The sequence below is a fragment of the Armigeres subalbatus genome, chromosome 1, assembly GCF_024139115.2.
Source record: "Armigeres subalbatus isolate Guangzhou_Male chromosome 1, GZ_Asu_2, whole genome shotgun sequence".
In the NCBI taxonomy this organism is placed as follows: Eukaryota; Metazoa; Arthropoda; class Insecta; order Diptera; family Culicidae; genus Armigeres; species Armigeres subalbatus.
Genome location: NC_085139.1, coordinates 60,379,368 through 60,399,376, shown reverse-complemented (window position 1 = coordinate 60,399,376; position 20,009 = coordinate 60,379,368). Strand labels below are relative to the sequence as shown.

Here is a 20,009-nt window from a genome sequence, read left to right as displayed (position 1 = left end):
TAGTGCTTTATATGCCAAATGACCATTCAAATCACCTCAAACCAAGTTCATATCGATAGAGCATATTCATCTGATACGATAACACCTTTGATTTCCTCCAAAACAAGCAAAGCAAAATTGTAAAAATTTATTTTGCCTAATTTTTGACGACCTTTGCACCAGTTGTCGCACTAGTGGTCCCAATTTGGTCAGTCCCATAAGAAAACAATGGGATTTGCCAAATGAGGAACCAAAATTAAGAATATTGCCACAACTGGTGCATGCGTTCCTATTATGGAATAATAAATTTTGAGGATATTAACAAATTTTATTGTGGTTTTCACAGCTGCTCTAAGGAGCAGGAAGTAAAACCTTTCGCTTGATATATAAAGTCGACCCACATGCCTTTTACTTATTTTTTTAAATAGTTGTTCTTATGTATGGCGACAATTGGTACACCCACCCTATCCGTTTTATTACATGAAATTCAAAATATCTTCGGATAAAATGTAAATTTTATCAAATACAGTGCTTTGCAACCGTTTTAAATAATGACTAGGGAATGAACATAAACAAAAAATATAATAAAGAGTGCGGTACTCTGGAAAGATACGCCCATATAAAAGGAACTCTTCTGCATCATCCCGGGTGAATTCGATTAACTTTTACTTGTTGTTCATTTGCTATTGAATATCGGTAGCTACTCGATAATCATTACGGGAATAAATTTACTTCCCAGTCAACACAAAGTCGTACATAATGCGAACAAAGTTTCCAGAGTGCAGACGATATATGTACGTACAAATTGTATAAAGAAGCTCGTATCTCGCTTACACTCTGTAACAAGCAAAATTATTTTGACTACCTGCTCCCACAGTGCGGCCATTATTTATGCGGCCTGAAATTGTGTCTCTTTTGCTGCTCCAATGTGCCAACTGGTTGGCGTGCATATCAATATCCAAGGGTGTTCGTCGGTTGACTGCCGCCGGCGAAGGTAGGTGCAGCGGAGGTAGTGCACACGAGATATCACCTATATGCGACAAGAGGAGGTACCTCGCCGAGAAATGACGTCAATTATTACCGCTCTCACGTCCGACGACGCCGGCCCCGGACTAACGATTCCGCAGTATAAGGGTGTACCTGCTGGCAGATATAGGCGATGCCTCCTACTTATTCCAATAATGCTCCATATGCATGCCGGGTAGTTTTCTTTATCACGCTCAATTGAAGGTGCAATTTCATCCTCGGCATCGTTGACGACGTTGATAACGACGATGGCGAAGCAACCAGCAACGCTAATGGATGGCTGCTCTCTAGAGTGTGCAAAATTGAATATAGATAAGACCGTGAGGTACGAACGCATCATGTCCTCCGGAGTGCATTGGGTGAGGTCCTTTTCCGACTTTTTCGCTGCCGACACCGAGGGCTAGGCAAGTCACGTGGAGACCCCGCCCCAGCAACGACGACCGACTTGGGGCCGGAAATCCTTCTGCCAGAGCGAGGGGAACATAAACTAGATACTTGCCGGGCGGATTGAAAATTATTCATTGGCGTAACCAGACTGGAGGCGATGTGGGAAAAATTTCACAGTCCTCCACGTTTATAAGATTTAAAATTGAAATCGATTTTTTTTGTTCCAGGGTGTTCGTCCGGGGTGTTCGCCAAAAAGGAGTATCATTGTTCAATGAACAGAAAACCGTTGTAAGGCCAAAATAATTTGTTTGGAGTTGTTCCAAATATGTCAAATTTGTTTTCATCTTCGAGTGAGTTTTTTCAACAATCACCTGATGTTGACGAATATAAACTAAATTTTCCACTTTTGTAAATGCCAATGAAACAACGTGTGACTTAAGCTGGTACACAAATGGAAACCGTATGAGCTCTTTGTAGCATCTCCACTAAAAATATAAATCTATAAAGGCACAAGTGGTGCTGTCTAGTCCTTGAATGTGGGTTTCCTCTGAAAGTTGGAGTCATTCATTTATGAACTTCGAACTGAATACAATTTCAAAGTATGTATTACGATGCCAACGGGCTACCCCCGTCCAACCCGAAACCTCATTACGTCAGTGCCCTTGTTGCTAAGAAAACGATGCTGTGTGGTGGCGACGAGCGAACGAAGACGACGCGTGCAATGAAGTGAGAAAATGAATAATCATGATGGTCAAGATTGCAACCGCGCTGATAACAAGCGCAGCGCGCTGGACGAAGCGCTGCTCGTCGAGAAGTGCACCGATGTGGTGCAACAAACACATCCCGGAGATCGAGGATCTTCGTGCCGCCTAGAGGTGGGTGGCGTTCGGCGTGCGAGCGTGGCGGGGCTTCAGTTGGATAATAAATTCTTGCTCGCTGTGTATGGACGGAATATAATGACCGGAGCAATAAATCTCTCTCCAGTTCGTTGGGAATGTAGGCCAATAGGACGACGACGACGGCGACGACGGTGGCGGGCGAGGACGGATGCATCAGTGTGTCACCTCGAGTGTGAGTGCTATTCTTCTCGACATCGGCGAACCTACGAACGATTGGACGAGATAGGCGAGGCTAAAATCACTGCTAAACAAAGTAGGCTGAAAGGGAATAAACTATATATGCCACGTGTCAGGGTAGAACAACTCCATGAAAATTATAAAATTCCGGAATAGAATTTCTAACGATGGACCTCATCCATTTACCATTACACTCACTCCTTCATATTTTTTCAAAGGAAGAAAAAAGAAGTTCCATAATCAATACTTTTTAAGTTTTTTCAACCTAATGTTCAAATTAATTATTATTGTTACATTTGCTAGATATAATTGGATTTAACGAATATATCCCGATTCTTCAGTGATTTTTGGTAATTATTTTTGGGTCAAGTTTATTTTATTTTGAGTGAAAATTATCAACCTTCACTAATCATGTCCTCTTGCCATTAGAGCCACTGTAACGGGTGGTGCCACACGGCCAAACACCGTATCAGAAGGTCCAGTTATCTAGTTTTCTGCTTGCACGATGATGATTGAAAGATACGTGATTATAATGGAAATTGATTTGTGTCGGTTCGAAGAAAAAAGCAACAATCCAGTCCGAGGAGCCTTGAACCTAGCCGATGCTGCCAGTCTCCATTTGTCTCCGTACGTTATCTTCTGGGTAGATACGCATATCACGTGGAGTCGGGTGACAGCTTCATTATCCACCGAGCCGAAAATTGGATACTGTCGGTCGGGTGGAGTACAAATAATTTGGAATGATGACGAAAAGTTCATTACTGGATGGAATTAGGAACGTGGATAATTAGAAGAAAAAATAATGAGTGCATGGAGTTACACATGGTTTGAAAAAATTAGATCTACGAACGAGCAAACACGAATAATAGAAAACAGAGGCTTGTTTCCTCCACCCTTTGCTGCAACAAGCGTAGCGACGCGAATAGCACCGGATGGCCTCGATTGTCGTTTAGATATTGGAATCAACTCACCAATATTTGAAGATTTCAATTGCAATAACACTATCTAAGACATTTTCGGAGTGCTTGTTAGTTCTCCTCGTATTGCAGAAATGCGTCGAATTGAAAAATATTTTCAAATACTGCAAAACCTCTTTTTGCGTCCATGATGTGGAAGCATAAATTGGAAAAAAAGCGTAAAAAGATGGAGCGTTATTTCGATTTTTTTGGGTAAAAAAGTTTGAAATCATTTCAAGATGTATCGTTCACCAATTTCGGTATAAGGGTCGTCCTATCTTCCAGCAGATCTTTGCTATTTTTAAGTATTCTAGGTCATCAAAAAACTCCATAGAGCTGAGATATCATGTTTACCAGCTCAACCAGAAGGTACTAATAGGCGCTCTAGCACCATATAAATGCGTTAGAAAATATTCAGAAGTTTTTTTTTTTCCATAGTTCAGGTTGCCCAAAAAAAATGAAGCTTCCGAGCCTCTTGAAAGGAGGCTTCCGCGCCTCTTGAAATGAGGCTTCCGCGCCTCTTGAAAGGAGGCTTCCGAGCCTCTTGAAAGGAGGCTTCCGAGCCTCTTGAAAGGAGGCTTCCGAGCCTCTTGGAAGGAGGCTTCCGAGCCTCTTGAAAGAAGGTTTCCGAGCCTCTTGAAAAAAGGCTTCCGAGCCTCTCGAAAGGAGGCTTCCGAGCCTCTTGAAAGGAGGCTTCCGAGCCTCTTGAAAGGAGGCTTCCGAGCCTCTTGAAAGGAGGCTTCCGAGCCTCTTGAAAGGAGGCTTCCGAGCCTCTTGAAAGGAGGCTTCCGAGCCTCTTGAAAGGAGGCTTCTGAGCCTCTTGAAAGGAGGCTTCTGAGCCTCTTGAAAGGAGGCTTCTGAGCCTCTTGAAAGGAGGCTTCTGAGCCTTTTGAAAGGAGGCTTCTGCCCCTTGAAAGGAGGCTTCTGAGCCTCTTGAAAGAGGCTTCTGAGCCTCTTGAAAGGAGGCTTCTGAGCCTCTTGAAAGGAGGCTTCTGAGCCTCTTGAAAGGAGGCTTGAGCCTCTTGAAAGGAGGCTTCTGAGCCTCTTGAAAGGAGGCTTCTGAGCCTCTTGAAAGGAGGCCTGAGCCTCTTGAAAGGAGGCCTGAGCCTCTTGAAAGGAGGCTTCTGAGCCTCTTGAAAGGAGGCCTGAGCCTCTTGAAAGGAGGCTTCCTGAGCCTCTTGAAAGGAGGCTTCTGAGCCTCTTGAAAGGAGGCCTGAGCCTCTTGAAAGGAGGCTGAGCCTCTTGAAAGGAGGCTCTGAGCCTCTTGAAAGGAGGCTTCTGAGCCTCTTGAAAGGAGGCTTCTGAGCCTCTTGAAAGGAGGCTTCTGAGCCTCTTGAAAGGAGGCTCTGAGCCTCTTGAAAGGAGGCTTCTGAGCCTCTTGAAAGGAGGCCTGAGCCTCTTGAAAGGAGGCCTGAGCCTCTTGAAAGGAGGCTTGAGCCTCTTGAAAGGAGGCTTCTGAGCCTCTTGAAAGGAGGCTCTGAGCCTCTTGAAAGGAGGCTTCTGAGCCTCTTGAAAGGAGGCTTCCTGAGCCTCTTGAAAGGAGGCCTGAGCCTCTTGAAAGGAGGCTTCTGAGCCTCTTGAAAGGAGGCTTCTGAGCCTCTTGAAAGGAGGCTTCTGAGCCTCTTGAAAGGAGGCTCTGAGCCTCTTGAAAGGAGGCTTCTGAGCCTCTTGAAAGGAGGCTTCCGAGCCTCTTGAAAGGAGGCTCTGAGCCTCTTGAAAGGAGGCCTGAGCCTCTTGAAGGAGGCTCTGAGCCTCTTGAAAGAAGGCTCTGAGCCTCTTGAAGGAGGCTTCTGAGCCTCTTGGAAGGAGGCTTCTGAGCCTCTTGGAAGGAGGCCTGAGGCCTCTTGGAAGGAGGCCTGAGCCTCTTGGAAGGAGGCTTCTGAGCCTCTTGGAAGGAGGCTCTGAGCCTCTTGGAAGGAGGCCTGAGCCTCTTGGAAGGAGGCTTCTGAGCCTCTTGGAAGGAGGCCTGAGCCTCTTGGAAGGAGGCTTCTGAGCCTCTTGGAAGGAGGCTCTGAGCCTCTTGAAAGGAGGCTTCCGAGCCTCTTGAAAGGAGGCCTGAGCCTCTTGAAAGGAGGCCTGAGCCTCTTGAAAGGAGGCCTGAGCCCCTTGAAAGGAGGCTTCTGAGCCCCTTGAAAGGAGGCTTCTGAGCCCCTTGAAAGGAGGCTTCTGAGCCCCTTGAAAGGAGGCCTGAGCCCTTGAAAGGAGGCTTCCTGAGCCCCTTGAAAGGAGGCCTGAGCCTTGAAAGGAGGCTTCTGAGCCTTGAAAGGAGGCTTCTGAGCCCCTTGAAAGGAGGCCTGAGCCCCTTGAAAGGAGGCTTGAGCCCCTTGAAAGGAGGCTGAGCCCTTGAAAGGAGGCTTCTGAGCCCCTTGAAAGGAGGCTGAGCCCTTGAAAGGAGGCTTCTAAGCCCCTTTAAAGGAGGCTTCTAAGCCCCTTTAAAGGAGGCTTCTAAGCCCCTTTAAAGGAGGCTTCCGAGCCCCTTGAAAGGAGGCTTCCGAGCCCCTTGAAAGGAGGCTTCCGAGCCTCTTGAAAGGAGGCTTCCGAGCCTCTTGAAAGGAGGCTTCCGAGCCTCTTGAAAGGAGGCTTCCGAGCTGCTTGGAAGAAAGCTGCCAATAAATGTAGAAGGTCTTCCGAATCCTCTCGCAATGAAGCAACTAAGCTTTTTGAAAAAAAAAGCTTACATGCCTGGCAAGGGGATGCTTCCGAAACTTCAGACTTTAAATTTAAGTTCAGAAGTATCGCGATGCATATGATATATGTGCAACATAAATTTTTAAATAAAAAAAGCACAATTATCAAAATTTATTCGCCATTACGTATTTTTGTCCGAGGAACCCCCTGGGGCTAGCGAAGGTACCCCCAATGATACATGCACCACAGGTTGAGGACCGCTGGACTAGTTGAGGACTAAGACTACAGTATATTTTTTTCCGCAAAAAACTGCTCGGATTTATATGACTATTTTTTAGAGAGAAAATATTCTGAGGGATTGGAATATTTAAAGGATGAAGAGTTGAAAATGATGTCTGTATATAATAAGACACCGGGGTAGGTAATAGAATTGATGTCGGAGTAACTGCGGTTTTAGAGTTAATGGAAGTGCAAAAAGGATTCTAAAGTTTTGGTAAAATTGCTCCAATCTGTTAAATATGTAAGTCGGCTACCACAATGTTCAACCAAAAACTGAAGCCATAGAAATCTGAGGTTTTGAAAATGTCATGATTTTGGCATTGATAAAGTAAGAGGGTTTCGAGATTTTACGGGTGAGATTGTTGGTGGATGCTCAAGCAAACAGATCGCAGTACAGATGTACCTCAAGAATGAAGAAAAGCGAAAAGATTCCAAGAAATTAAAATCGATGCCGGAGCCAAAAGCCTCTGAGGTTCAAAATTGGCGAAAGATCATAGAAGAATTATTGAAATAAAATTATTTCAGATAGTAATGAGATTTAAAACTGAGCGAGAAAACTACGAGTTTCGAGTGTGGACCAAATAAAACAGACTATATGAACGATAGACAGCAAAATGATCCCTTGTGGGAGGCTAGAATCTTTTTTTTAGTGAAAAGGCCTCTCCGCTCCTAAGATGAACAAACGGTTTGAACACTCTATTTGCCAGTCAGATGGCCGCCGGGAAGAAAAGCTTGCTGTTTGTAGGAATGACTGGATTAGATCGCGACACTTCGTTTCGCCACAGCCCTTTTTGTTTCGTTGACTGATATTGAATATATTGGGCGGATGTCCAAATAGTTTGGTTCTGCCTGTCTCACATTCCGAAAATTTGCTTTTAGTCATCCATTAATCCTTCAATCGAGATTTTCTCTCCATATGATCCATAATTCTATTCATTTGAAATCTATTCATGAAATCTATTCATTTGAAATTTCAAAAATAACATTTTGTCACAAAATAGTATGACTGTTGAACGTGCCTTTGTCATAAGCATGGCATTCGGATTGTACTTTTCTGCGTAGAATCTCAGGATAGTTGAGATCCGTGTATTGGCTAAAACCACTATGAAGATGGTCCACAATGATCCACAGCGTTACGAAATAAAAGTAGTTTTTTTTTTCTTCAGTGCAATATTGCCAATTTATTGAATCCAAAGTACAACATCACTACGGAAAATTTATGCTAGACTATAAATTCGATGCTGAATTCTAAATATATCTGGAAAATACACGAACTTTCCCGCCACTTCTATAGATAATAATAAATTAGCAGCCATATTCGAGATATCACACGTAGCCTTTTCCCGCATCGTTGCTTTTTTACGTGGTTCACCAATAATAAACGCCGTAGTACGTCAAAAGAACGACTCTTATCTCCAGCCGAAATTATTGAGTATACAGCTGTGAGAGGCTGACCGCTTTTGCGGAGTCATGTGACAACACTCTCAACATTGCACCCACCTCAAGTACGAGAGACATTATTCCCACTTTTTTTTTTCCACAATATTTGATCCCAAAATTATTCTCATTTGTTTGTGGATCTGAAAGTGGAATTACTAGAATCAATGAGATTAAAATATGAATTGGTTTTTGAAAGTGGATTGTCACTTGGGTTTAGAATGAAATAGGAAATTAACTTTGAATTAAATACTTTCGGTTTTGATTTCAATTTGTACTTTATTAACAATTGTATGTTTAAAAGTGGATTGCATTCTTTTGTTTTTTTAAAATTCGGTTCAACTACCGAATTCGATTTGAGTTAGCTTATGTTCGTATTCATTTTTGTTTACATTAGATCTCACAAACGTGGATTTACATTTGGATTTTGGAATCTAGAATTGTTATCATGCGTTAAAAATGTTAAAAATAATTTGATCTTAAAATGGCATTCTGTTTTTTTTTTTGTGGGGATTAAACAGCTCAGCCAGGAGAAAAAAAAGATTGTAGAAAGTAGAACATGCTTAAGGACAATTCACACGGATTACAATACAAAATATCCTCGCGTTTTTAAGGGCACAACACTCCATGCGGAAACAACGCACACCTGTCATTTTTAATATTTCAGCTTTGCTGCGTCGCAGCAAGGGTGAAATAAGAAAAATGACAGTTGTGCGTGACTTCCGTTTTGAATGAGGTACCCTTGAAAACGCGAGTAATTTCAGTTTCTAATTCCGTGAGGATGGTCCTCAAGGTTCCTTTTATAAATCATCTCGACTTTTCTTGAAAAACAATTTAGTGTAGATTTGTTTGAATGGCAATTAGACTAATAATTAGTTAGCAATTATTATAAGACGAGTTTGTACAATTCCATCGAATCGAGTCGAGTCAAGTACGAGACACTGAAGACGGCCTTACTGTTGAGGTCGAAATACGTATCTATCAAGGTACAATTAAGTGGTGGAATTAAATGGGATTGTACAAACTCGTCTTATGACAAGTGAAGATATTCCACTAAAAAGCTCAAAATAATTTTCTTAACTATTAGTTAGCATTTAAAAAATAATTTAAGTCATTATGGATATTTACTAAGATACAATGATGAAAAGTCTTCGCTGTTTGATGCGATTGCAGTGAAAATCTGATTTTAACAAGATGGCGATCGCTATTACCGACATTGTTCACCAGATACTAAGGGATTATAAAAATAGCACTTCCTCAATGTATAGTTAAATGAAAACATTATTAGATTCAAACAATCCTCTGGTGATATTTGCAATTCTTTCCGGTTTTCGAAAACTAACCCTGAAAGTAGTTTTAGGATTGTAAACATAATTGAGCATAAATAAGTAGCACCTATTCATGACCACCTCGTTTACCGCGTCGACTGACACCGACGACGGCCCCAACAACCTGACAACAACAGAAACCGAAACCGGTCCGGCAGGCAACGGCAGTGACCATGAATCATAATTGCGAAAACTGTTATTATTCGTGTGTCATCAGTACCGACGGAATCGTGTGTCAGTACCGACGGAATAAACCCACCGACGACCGGGAGGTAGATAATCCGATGCGGAAGCGGAGGCTTGCCTAATTCCAGAGCATACAATGCCTAATGCTTATGTCGTTCGTTCGTCCATCTCTTATTGCCCGTCAACTTGCTAGCGCAGCAGCGTTATTGTGAATTGTGATCGAACCGAATATTAGATAGAACACTTAAGTAACGTAATTCGCGTTCGGGCCGAATGGTCTTGATACTGATACACATTATTAGTCGCCGGTACGGCAGTTCGTCGTCAGTCCAGGCGGCCATCCAGCTGAACGTGTGCTCGCGCGGAAATGGCCCGTAATTGGGTTTAATTCGTGAAACTGGCCAAGTGAGCGCGTCATGAACTGTATATGCTAATGCTGCCCGAACGAGTAAATGATGTCGCTTTTTGGATGGTGTTGTGGGTGGGTAGAATTGGCTTGGGATTGGGTTTGGGATGTGAGTGAGATAATAGTCGAAAGAATGACTGAAGCTTTATTATGAAATGTTTGCTTCGATAGCAGTCCACTGTATCTGGCATTGATGTAGGTAAAGGTTATATAATAACTTTTAGTTTATAATATTTATAATAGAATTTTAGCTAATACAAATTTGGTATTTTTTAAGCAAGGTTGAATAGATTTAAAAAAAATTAAAAAAAAAATTGTTTTCATCCAACAATATAACTGGAACAGTGAGTAATAAAACTTGGCCAACAGCAATCTATTGAATGAATTCAGAGTTTAATTTGGTATAAGTTTGTGATAGCAACCGACAGCTTTTTCGGTTATTTGATGTTATCAGATAGCAAACTTGATTACGTCCTCCGATAAGAGAAGAATTATCATGCCACCACCAGGTCATTTATTTACTGTAAAATCTCTTTCTACGCTACCTTCTTGTACCTACGCTCCCTTAAAATTCAACTTAGCGATCTCGCTTTTTACGCCCCAAAAGCGTAACAAAAGTTTCAACCATTAGCATGTGACAAATTTGAATTGGTTTTAGAGTTTTTTTATATGAACAAAGTACTTCAGATGTACTAGAAAAATTATGTATGCTTGCATGCGAAGTAGTGTTTTTAGAGGTTTCAGTGAAACCGCAACAGACAGTTATTATATAAATCTATAATAAAGCATAGAGTAACGGAGCCTTCCTTGAAACCCTGCGAAAATTCTCTCGCAAATTCTTCCAGAAATTCTTCCGGAGATAAGACCAGAATTGCATTAAAAATTTCAAACATATTCTTTCCGGAATACATCAGGATATTCTGTTAGGAATCGTTTTTGTCCCTCGGAAATTCTGTTTGGGATTTTCCTTCAAACTTCTCCAAGAACTGCTTCGGATATTTTTCCAGAAATTCTTCCGAATATTTCTGAAGGAAATCATCAAGCGATTATCACACAAGTTCCTCAGGAATTAAATTTCTTTAGAAATGGTTTAATGGTGGTTCTACCATTGCTAGAAATTCTATGCAGATCACCGTATAGAAATATCTGATAGCACATTACATCAAAATGTCTGTCACGCTCACTAGAAATAAAATCTGATTGTTTTAAAAGAATATATCACATCAGGTAAGTCAGTAGCTTACTCAAAAAACTGGGCTTGTAAGCCTCCTTCAATTGGATTGGAAGTCTCCTTGAATTGGATTGGAATGCTCTTTTCAAGAGGCTCGGAAGCCTCCTTTCAAGAGGCTCGGAAGCCTCCTTTCAAGAGGCTCGGAAGCCTCCTTTCAAGAGGCTCGGAAGCCTCCTTTCAAGAGGCTCGGAAGCCTCCTTTAAAGAGGCTCGGAAGCCTCCTTTCAAGAGGCTCGGAAGCCTCCTTTCAAGAGGCTCGGAAGCCTCCTTTCAAGAGGCTCGGAAGCCTCCTTTCAAGAGGCTCGGAAGCCTCCTTTCAAGAGGCTCGGAAGCCTCCTTTCAAGAGGCTCGGAAGCCTCCTTTCAAGAGGCTCGGAAGCCTCCTTTCAAGAGGCTCGGAAGCCTCCTTTCAAGAGGCTCGGAAGCCTCCTTTCAAGAGGCTCGGAAGCCTCCTTTCAAGAGGCTCGGAGCCTCCTTTCAAGAGGCTCAGAAGCCTCCTTTCAAGAGGCTCGGAAGCCTCCTTTCAAGAGGCTCGGAAGCCTCCTTTCAAGAGGCTCGGAAGCCTCCTTTCAAGAGGCTCAAGCCTCCTTTCAAGAGGCTCGGAAGCCTCCTTTCAAGAGGCTCAGAAGCCTCCTTTCAAGAGCTCAGGAAGCCTCCTTTCAAGAGGCTCAGAAGCCTCCTTTCAAGAGGCTCAGAAGCCTCCTTTCAAGAGGCTCAGAAGCCTCCTTTCAAGAGGCTCAGAGCCTCCTTTCAAGAGGCTCAGGAAGCCTCCTTTCAAGAGGCTCAGAAGCCTCCTTTCAAGAGGCTCAGGAAGCCTCCTTTCAAGAGGCTCAAGCCTCCTTTCAAGAGGCTAGGAAGCATCCTTTCAAGAGGCTCAGAAGCCTCCTTTCAAGAGGCTCGGAAGCCTCCTTTCAAGAGGCTCGGAAGCCTCCTTTCAAGAGGCTCGGAAGCCTCCTTTCAAGAGGCTCGGAAGCCTCCTTTCAAGAGGCTCGGAAGCCTCCTTTCAAGAGGCTCGGAAGCATCCTTTCAAAAGGCTCGGAAGCCTCCTTTCAAGAGGCTCGGAAGTCTCCTTTCAAGAGGCTCGGAAGCCTCCTTTCAAGAGGCTCGGAAGCCTCCTTTCAAGAGGCTCGGAAGCCTCCTTTCAAGTGGCTCGGGAACGTTTTTTCAAGATTCTCGGAATTTTCCTTTCAAGAGGCTCTGAAGCTTCCTTTCAAGAGGCTCGGAAGCCTCCTTCTTTCGAGAGGCTTAAAAGCCTTCTTTCAAGATGCATGGATGCCTCAAGAGGCCCGTAAGTCGTAATCCTAGTTTCGGGAGGCTTGAAGCTTCCTTCCTAGAGGCTCTGAAGCCTTCAAAAGTTTTGTGGGAAGCTTGACGTATAATTTTATTAAAAAAGTTTCACGGAATAATAAAAACTTCAGGCATTTTTTTAGTTTTGTTGTTTTTTTTTCAATATATCTTGTGAAATACGCTTATTTTCATTTACAGCGAAATTAAAATAGGGGTACCTCAATGAAAGCATAAGATTGAAGGGGTACCTCCCAAGAAAAAGGTTGAGAACCGCTGGTCTAGACGCATGAGCTATGCAGCGTGGATTCGATTCCCGCCCCGGTAAGGAGGAAACTTTTTGTGTTCGAAAAATTCTCCATCGGTCTACTGGGTGTTATGTGTCCTGTCCGTTGTCTAGGTGTTAAGTGTTCAGTCTGTACGACCTCTGGTCGAAGACGGTGTTCCTGTCTTTTAAGTAATGTTCAATAATTCTGATCAAAGAGCAGGACAGAAACGATTTACGGGACACAACGGCTTTGCAGAAGAGGGCGTTCCACAAAATGCAGAGAAAAGGCAACAACTAGATGGAGACGCACGATACATCAAATCTTCACTACTGAATGCGCCATTTATCGTCCGAAATTGCTTTTTAACCTCACGCTCAGCAGTTCGTTGTTTTAATTCCACTTATAACGGAATTAATTCGCTATTTGCAGTAACTTGTACTGAATGATAACAAAATTTCAATCATTTAATTCAAATTACTGCAGCTTTCGCTATAATTCCGTTTAGTGGAATTCGAATAACGAACTGTTAGACAAAGTTGTAGAAAAACTTCGCACTTCCACCTTACAACACAGTTTGAAATTCAGCCTCTGGAATGAGTTACTGACAAACTACTAAATGATCGGCGCAACATTACCAAGTAATTGAAAAAAAAAATGATGCTGGGTTTCCTCATATTTCAATACATTTTTCTTTTGTTTCTGCTTAAACATATTTTATTAAATTAAATTATAATTATTGGGTTCGTTCGAATAAACTCCAGACTTTGTCTGATGTCTATCAGGCGATTCTTTGTAAGCATATCCCGAGGCTTTTTTATTTAAAATATTCTTGAAAATTATTCCATCTCTAGCAACGAAGTCTTATAAAATTTTGACTACCCTGCAAAGTATTGTTCCAAATAGCCAGTTGAATTTTGTTTTGCAAGAATGACGACCAGTGAAACTTAGGCAGTTTATGGCTGTTTCTATAGACAGAGCAATGTTAGATTTGGCCCATAAATCTGACGAGAACTTGCTACAACTTTGTAGACTGATCACCGACACTGCCCAACCAATCCAAGAACAATCGGCACCCTTCTAAACGAGACCGGTTAATATATTCAAGAGTATTGGCAAATAGTTGCCAGACACTGGACGTGTCCGAACAAACAGCAGTAAACCAGGGGTGACATTGCGCATCTCGAATCGAATCACTCGATTCGTACGTTTTTGCATTCGTTTCGAAAAAAATGCGGCATTATGTATTTCGTTCGACTTCATTCAGTCGCAGTACAAGATTTCGAATGGTGCTGTACTAGCTCAATCGAGTATGTTCTGTCAAACGAAATGTAAACAGAGAGAATAACCTTCAGCGCATGGCGAATGTGAGTAAACAGAGAGAATAAGAGTAATTTCATCTGCGTGTAGCATGTTGCCTGTTGGAAAGGCATCCTTCAGGGCATGAATTGGCAGTTAATTTATGAACAAGCAAATCGTGCTCAATGACTATAAAAGCAATATTATTTATTGAGCAGTTGAAACCGATTAAAACATTATGCCGATACGACATGTTTTATAAATTGAGATATAGTTACGACACAAATTATAAGTTTTATTTTTAATTGCATATTATTCGGCAACTCGGCCGTACGAAAACCATTTTTTTTGTTAAATGTCTTGGCTGTGCATATGCACAGCACATGTTTCTAAATGGACAAATTGATATGAAATTTGCGGAAAAGAATCCACGTGTCTAGGAGGCTCAACCTCCTACTCTCTAGATAGGCGTGATAACCCCTACACAACAAGACCACTTAAAGGTCACGTTTGCGGAAAAGCCATCAAAATCCAAATTCCAACCTCAACCTCTGTTAGCTCTTTTTGAAAATTGAATATCTTTCGGATGCTTGATTTGTCCAATCTTCACATGTGCTTTACTGTTGTATATCCACTGTCAAGCGAGTGCACATTGTTTATTAATCGAGAGGATCACACTCTATGCCCCCAACAACAACGGGCTGGTCGGATTTGTGCCAAAGGCTTGCTTGGCTAAGGCATTTGATTACTTTGATTGCTCTAATTGTAATCAAGTGTCGGTCTTCCACCGTCATTAGTCGTCTGAGTACACGAGACCGCATGCGTAGACCAATCAAACTCATCAAATGCTCTAGCATTTATAATATTTATTCGAGTTTATGCCACAGACCCAATTTTGGGCTAAATAATTTAAAGCTAAAGAAGGATTCGATAATAAATTACTTTGATGTTTCCATGTGTTTTAGTTAAATGCACTTCATCTCTTGCGCGTTTTTTTAATTTTTATTTTTATGACTCAACTATGTTTACGTAGATTTTGGAATATATACGTTTTTAAGCAGATTTTCCCCATAGATTTTTCACGAAATCGTCAAGAAATACGTGAAAACTGCAAACAAACTATTTAAGTCTTTTTTACGAGGATTTCGGGATAATTAGAGATTGCATATTGTCTGGAAACTATAAAAGTAGGTATACTAATGACATTTTTTCCTTCAAGATACAATATTGAAACATTTATTCTCTTCCGTAGAAAATAATAACAAATATAATGAAAAACTTTCAGCAAGAAATGACTCTCGAACAACATTCGAAAGCTATAAAGGTGACGAGTGATTTTCATTCGACATGAGTCGTTTTTCAGTGTGGTATCGAGTCTCCATAATGCCAAAACATCTCGTTATTCTTGTACCTCCTCGAGCATACTCGAACGATGAGTCGTTTTCGAGATCGAATCGAAAGCCGTAATGCCAAACATGTTCGACTCGATAGAATTACGTTCGAATCGAGATGCACAATGCCACCCCAGTTTTGACAGACCGGTATAACAGCGAGCACAACATTATTTCCATTCGCCTTCGGACAGCAGCACACGTGTGTCATCGGCAAATTGCTAGACGCTTCACCGTTCGAATATTTTGCTTTGAGTTCTTCGCTGCTACTGGCCGCGATGTAACCACAAAAAGCGAATCAATACTTCATCCAAATCGTCTTCCTCGGTCGAGGATTCCCCACTATACTGGGTGTGAGAGTTTCCGAGTTTCCTTCCTGTCGAACGAAATCCAATAATAATGGGTGTAGGACGCCCAGTTGGCTGCTCCATTTGGGCTGCAAACACATGAAGACATATTCACCAGCATATAGTTTTGGTACAGGACCGGCCTTTTTTCTAACAAATGAGGCAATACATTGGCCACATCGATAATCCTCTTTAACTTATAAACATGTCAGGCCATACGCACCCAATGCTTCAATCCAGGAAAGAGTCATTCTAGACTTAGAATGAAGCTGGTAGGCAAACCGCCGATAGAAACAGGAACAAGAACGTTATGTAAGCCCGCCGCATGTGTGCAACTTTTCAAACGAAGGGGTTACCGGAAAGGTGGGGTAAATCATTATGCAATCCTTCTTATGTATGCTCCCGCGGTCGTCGAAGTAGCGCTTGGCCCCTGCTTCGCTTGCCGTGGACGACGCGACGCGACGCCGCCACTGCCTCCGCGGTCACCGCCTGCCGCGCTGAGGACTCCAGTCAGTTAATATCCTTGTTCCAATCAGCCATCGCGGCGTTGTTGGTCCGGTGAGCGACGACGACGACGACGACGTCGTCGGAGAGCTACGGATGTGAGAATGAGCGAACGGAGAAACACGCGACTACGTGACGCAGTGTGACGTCATGGCCAAACTGTTCAACGAAACGAACAGCCGTCGCCGATGAGCGGTTGAGAACGGATAAGCGAAACGAGACGGAGAGCGAACATCAGTTGCCGAGCTTTCGCTCCACCTTAACCAACCAGAGGCCAACTAAAACCATACGGTGGATGCGAGGTTGCGTTCAGTTGAGCGCCGTACACGTTCGAAGCAGGTCGCGTTCCGTCTTGCCTCTTCAGTGTGGTGTGGTGGTGTTGTGCTGCTCTACTCTACTCTACTTATCGTAACATCCCCCTCGAAACGGTACGAAGTGGTGCTAAATAATTTTAAGATAAAACCCGCAATTAAGTGAATCTTAGTTCGGAAAAATCGGAATTCGATTTGGATTTTCTTCACTGGAATAGTGTCTCCTGAAAAGAGTGCGCATAAAGGATATTGATGGATCTCTCGCGAACTGAGTGCTTGTCAAGGACTCTTAGCGAGCTTTTGGATGAGAGTCGATTGCTCAACGGTGGGTTACGCGAAATGCATGGCTGGGCCACTCGGCAGGACTAAGACCAGGAGTCGTCGGGTACAGAGCCAGAGTTCGCTGGAAGGATTCCGCGGTTTGAGTTGCCGAGTGGCGTTCACAGCTGCCTGTCGCGTAGTCCACCCTGAGAGGATGAGTGTTGGTGAGCGGGCGGTTGCCACCTTACGAGAGACACGCAGAAACAGGGAGTGAGTGAAGTGGGATCTCGTGAGATACGGGCACCGCAGTTGGGCCTAGAGACTATCGCTGTCCATCAACGAACGGTCACTTTTCTCCGCGTGCTCTCCGGTGCGAGTACACGGTCCGTGATTTACAAGAAGTTGGGAATAATCAGCCAGGGCTTAAGGGAAAAAGGTGGAACAGAGCGCAGTGGAAAACCGATCTTCGACTTGAGAAAAAGGGAATTTTCTTCCCTAGTGGAACGGACGGACTCTTAATCACTAAATGGCAGTGGACTTGTGCTTGTGTTTGAGAAGAAAGTTCCCCTCCGAGTAAGAAGATTGTGCCGCGGTTCCAGCTGGAATTTCCCGTGCTGTCTAAGCACTTTGTGAATACCCGAGTGAAGTGAATTCTTAATGGAAACAAAACGTATCTTCAATTAATTAAATTGCAGGGCCTTTTGAGAATAGAGTGAAGAATTTCCCCCTCGATCGAAGAAAAATGACAGTGTGAGAAGAAACGAAGAAGAGCAGAGAGCGCGTGTAGAGAAGAAGCAAGGAAGGAAAGAAAAGTGTTGTAGGAAAATCGATTTTACGAAAGTGGAAGAAAGCTGGTGAACGGAGGGAATTCCAAGGAGTAACGAACACTACCACCCCGCCCCAGCCGAGAAGGAAGGATCCCTGCGCCCCAGGAGCATCCCCCTTCGCAAGCATCTCCCCCAGCAAGGAAGTTGAAGTTGTCAAACAGGAGCTGAAAAAGTACGTTTTCCATAGAATATATTGAACGCCGTTTCAAATCCGCTTCATTATACAAACAAATACCGACCAAGCGAAAATTATTTTTAACCAAACAAAATCATGTTCTCATTACACCAAAATACAAGATCCTCGCTCTCACACGTCGGGTACAGAAAACACAAGACAGCAAAATAAAATATTGAAGAGCGGCCTTCTGATCGCCGTCGACAGTGGCCCCCTTTTCTTTACTCGTTCGCGTATGTTAGAAGTCAGGAATTAAGCCAAAGTAGAAAATTTATTTTTAGGGTATTTAATAATAAAAGTTTTTGCCGATTTTTTTCCCTTCGCTACTGCCGCGCCGTGTTGAACCGTTCGTTGGGGAGGAAAAAAAACTCGGAAAAGCGATCCCCTCGTTCGTTCCCGCCGCATCCAAGTAGGCCAAGAGCGCACTTCTTAGGCGGAAGGAATTCCTCTCCTTTGGCACTCACCGTCGCGAAAAACCTCCAACCGAAAACAACAAACCCTCAAAGAAGAAAATGGGGCACTCATTCTCCCTCCTGTCGGAGGTTGGTAGTTTTCCGCGGTGTGACACAAAAAAAGAGCGTACTGTCGCCGTTTTTTTCCTCACCCTCAAAACGTTCTGTTCAATATCTCGTATGGCACTCGCATTTCCCTGCAACTCACGTCATTTTAAGGGAGTTTTTCTCGTGAGTGACCCACAACCCCTCATCTTCAGGTAGCAGGAGCAGCGGCAGAATAAGGAGACACTTGGAGGATCCCGCTCGACAACAGAACAGAAGGCCAGAAGAAAAATAGTTGCGCAACCTTAGATAAAGAACCGTCCGTCGGCTTCGGCTGAGGATTTGATTTTTTTTTTCACGAGGGAATCCCCCGCGCATTTTTTTCCACCGAAAATCGTCACACCAGACAGCCAGAGCCCACTTGGCCCTAGGTCATGTCCTCCGAGGTAGGTACAACGCACGGTTTTAATAGTCTTCGGAGGAACAATCCGTTGCGAAATTGATCCCCCCCCCCAAGGTCCCCACAAACATTACGACGAGATTCGATTCGCACTTCGGTGAATGCTTGCTGGAAGGAAAGGCTGATTCTTCGGGCAGCAGCAAAAGGGACGATTCTGCTCCGTTATGTAACACACTGCAATTCGGTTGCAATGTCGGGAAGTGCATTGGTTCGTTTTTTTCTCCAGACAAAACGACGCCCAGCAGTTTTTGGGGTAATCGTTGCGAAAAAGTTATCATAACTTGTATGAAAATCAGATGTAGAGAACAAGCCGAAGGACTGTGTCGTTTCGTTCGGGATGGGAACTCGTTCACAGCGCTATTTTGTTCTTCCACCGGCTTTCACAGCATTTGTCCTCGTGTACAATTGCATAACCGTATTGATTAATCTAGAGGGAGAAAAAATACTCCTCCTAGTTGAGTCATCGTTTTAGTACAATAAAAGTTTTTTTTTGTATTTTTGAAGGGTTTTTGTTACATGAACCTTACCAAGGAAGATCATTTAGACAGTACGAAACAATCTTTTATCACGTGAACTTCATTTCTTTTTGAGAATATTACGCATTTTAGAACAAAATAGTTACATGAAAATTTGAAACAAAACAATTGCAGACTAATATGGAATTACTAATTAATCTAAGGCAGACTTAAACATGTCTTCACATTCGTTTAAATAAATTTCAAACACAATTTTGACCATATACACATTAAAATATTATAATGTACATACGTTTTTCGTTATCATGCTTTCAAATATGCTTTATATTCTATGAAAATTTTGGCAACACAGCGGATTTTCTACCATTGCCGTATGACACAGAAATTATTGTTCCAGCATTGTAAAAAGTTGTGGACTTATAACGCATTTGGATGTTGGAGGAATATTCGATATATTCAGATATTCATCATGTTTGGGAAAAGCCTTGGTAAACTAGATACAATATTACGTACGCTGAGTCAATAATTCCAATAACTAGGGTCCAATAGTAGGGTACAATGTACCATGCGTATCCTCTCCATATCTGTTCGTGCATACTCACTCAGAAATGAATGAAAAATTATTACATAATTACTGCATTTGTTGAGGTAAAATTTATTTGATAAATACATTGTTGTATTGAATCACAAACAGAAGTACTCACAGGTGCACCAAAACTCGTAAACTTGCTGAGAACAAAAATTCTTGTTTTTTTTTTAATTTAAAATTTGATGTCACTTGAATTGGATTTTTTTACAAATGTCACTGAGCATGATTGACCACCTTAATAGTTAGTCATAATGAAAGTAGCGAATGTTAGAAGTAACAATAAACATGAATAGAACGTTTGTTTCCATATTTTTGAAATTTTCCAATAAAAATTAGGGTACTACTGTTCTTTGATCTATCGATGGTCAACATTTGATCTATTATTTTTTTCTGGAATGTGGTCTG

General features: G+C 42.6%; 1 protein-coding gene across 11 annotated transcripts in view; it reads left to right on the top strand.

Moving 5' to 3' along the window:
* The window catches only part of LOC134226083 (sodium/potassium-transporting ATPase subunit alpha), a 209,110-nt gene that overhangs the window by 100,218 nt on the left and 88,883 nt on the right, over positions 1-20,009 (top strand). Inside the window, exons 1-3 of one of the 11 annotated variants that reach the window (XM_062706658.1) lie at positions 16,285-16,436; positions 17,276-17,579; positions 18,295-18,525. The exons of 6 other annotated variants lie outside the window; for them this stretch is intronic. In XM_062706658.1, the coding sequence (XP_062562642.1) occupies positions 18,514-18,525 (12 nt within the window). In that variant the 5' untranslated portion in view covers positions 16,285-16,436; positions 17,276-17,579; positions 18,295-18,513. 4 more of the 11 variants (XM_062706666.1, XM_062706674.1, XM_062706683.1 and 1 more) reach the window with 4 other exon arrangements.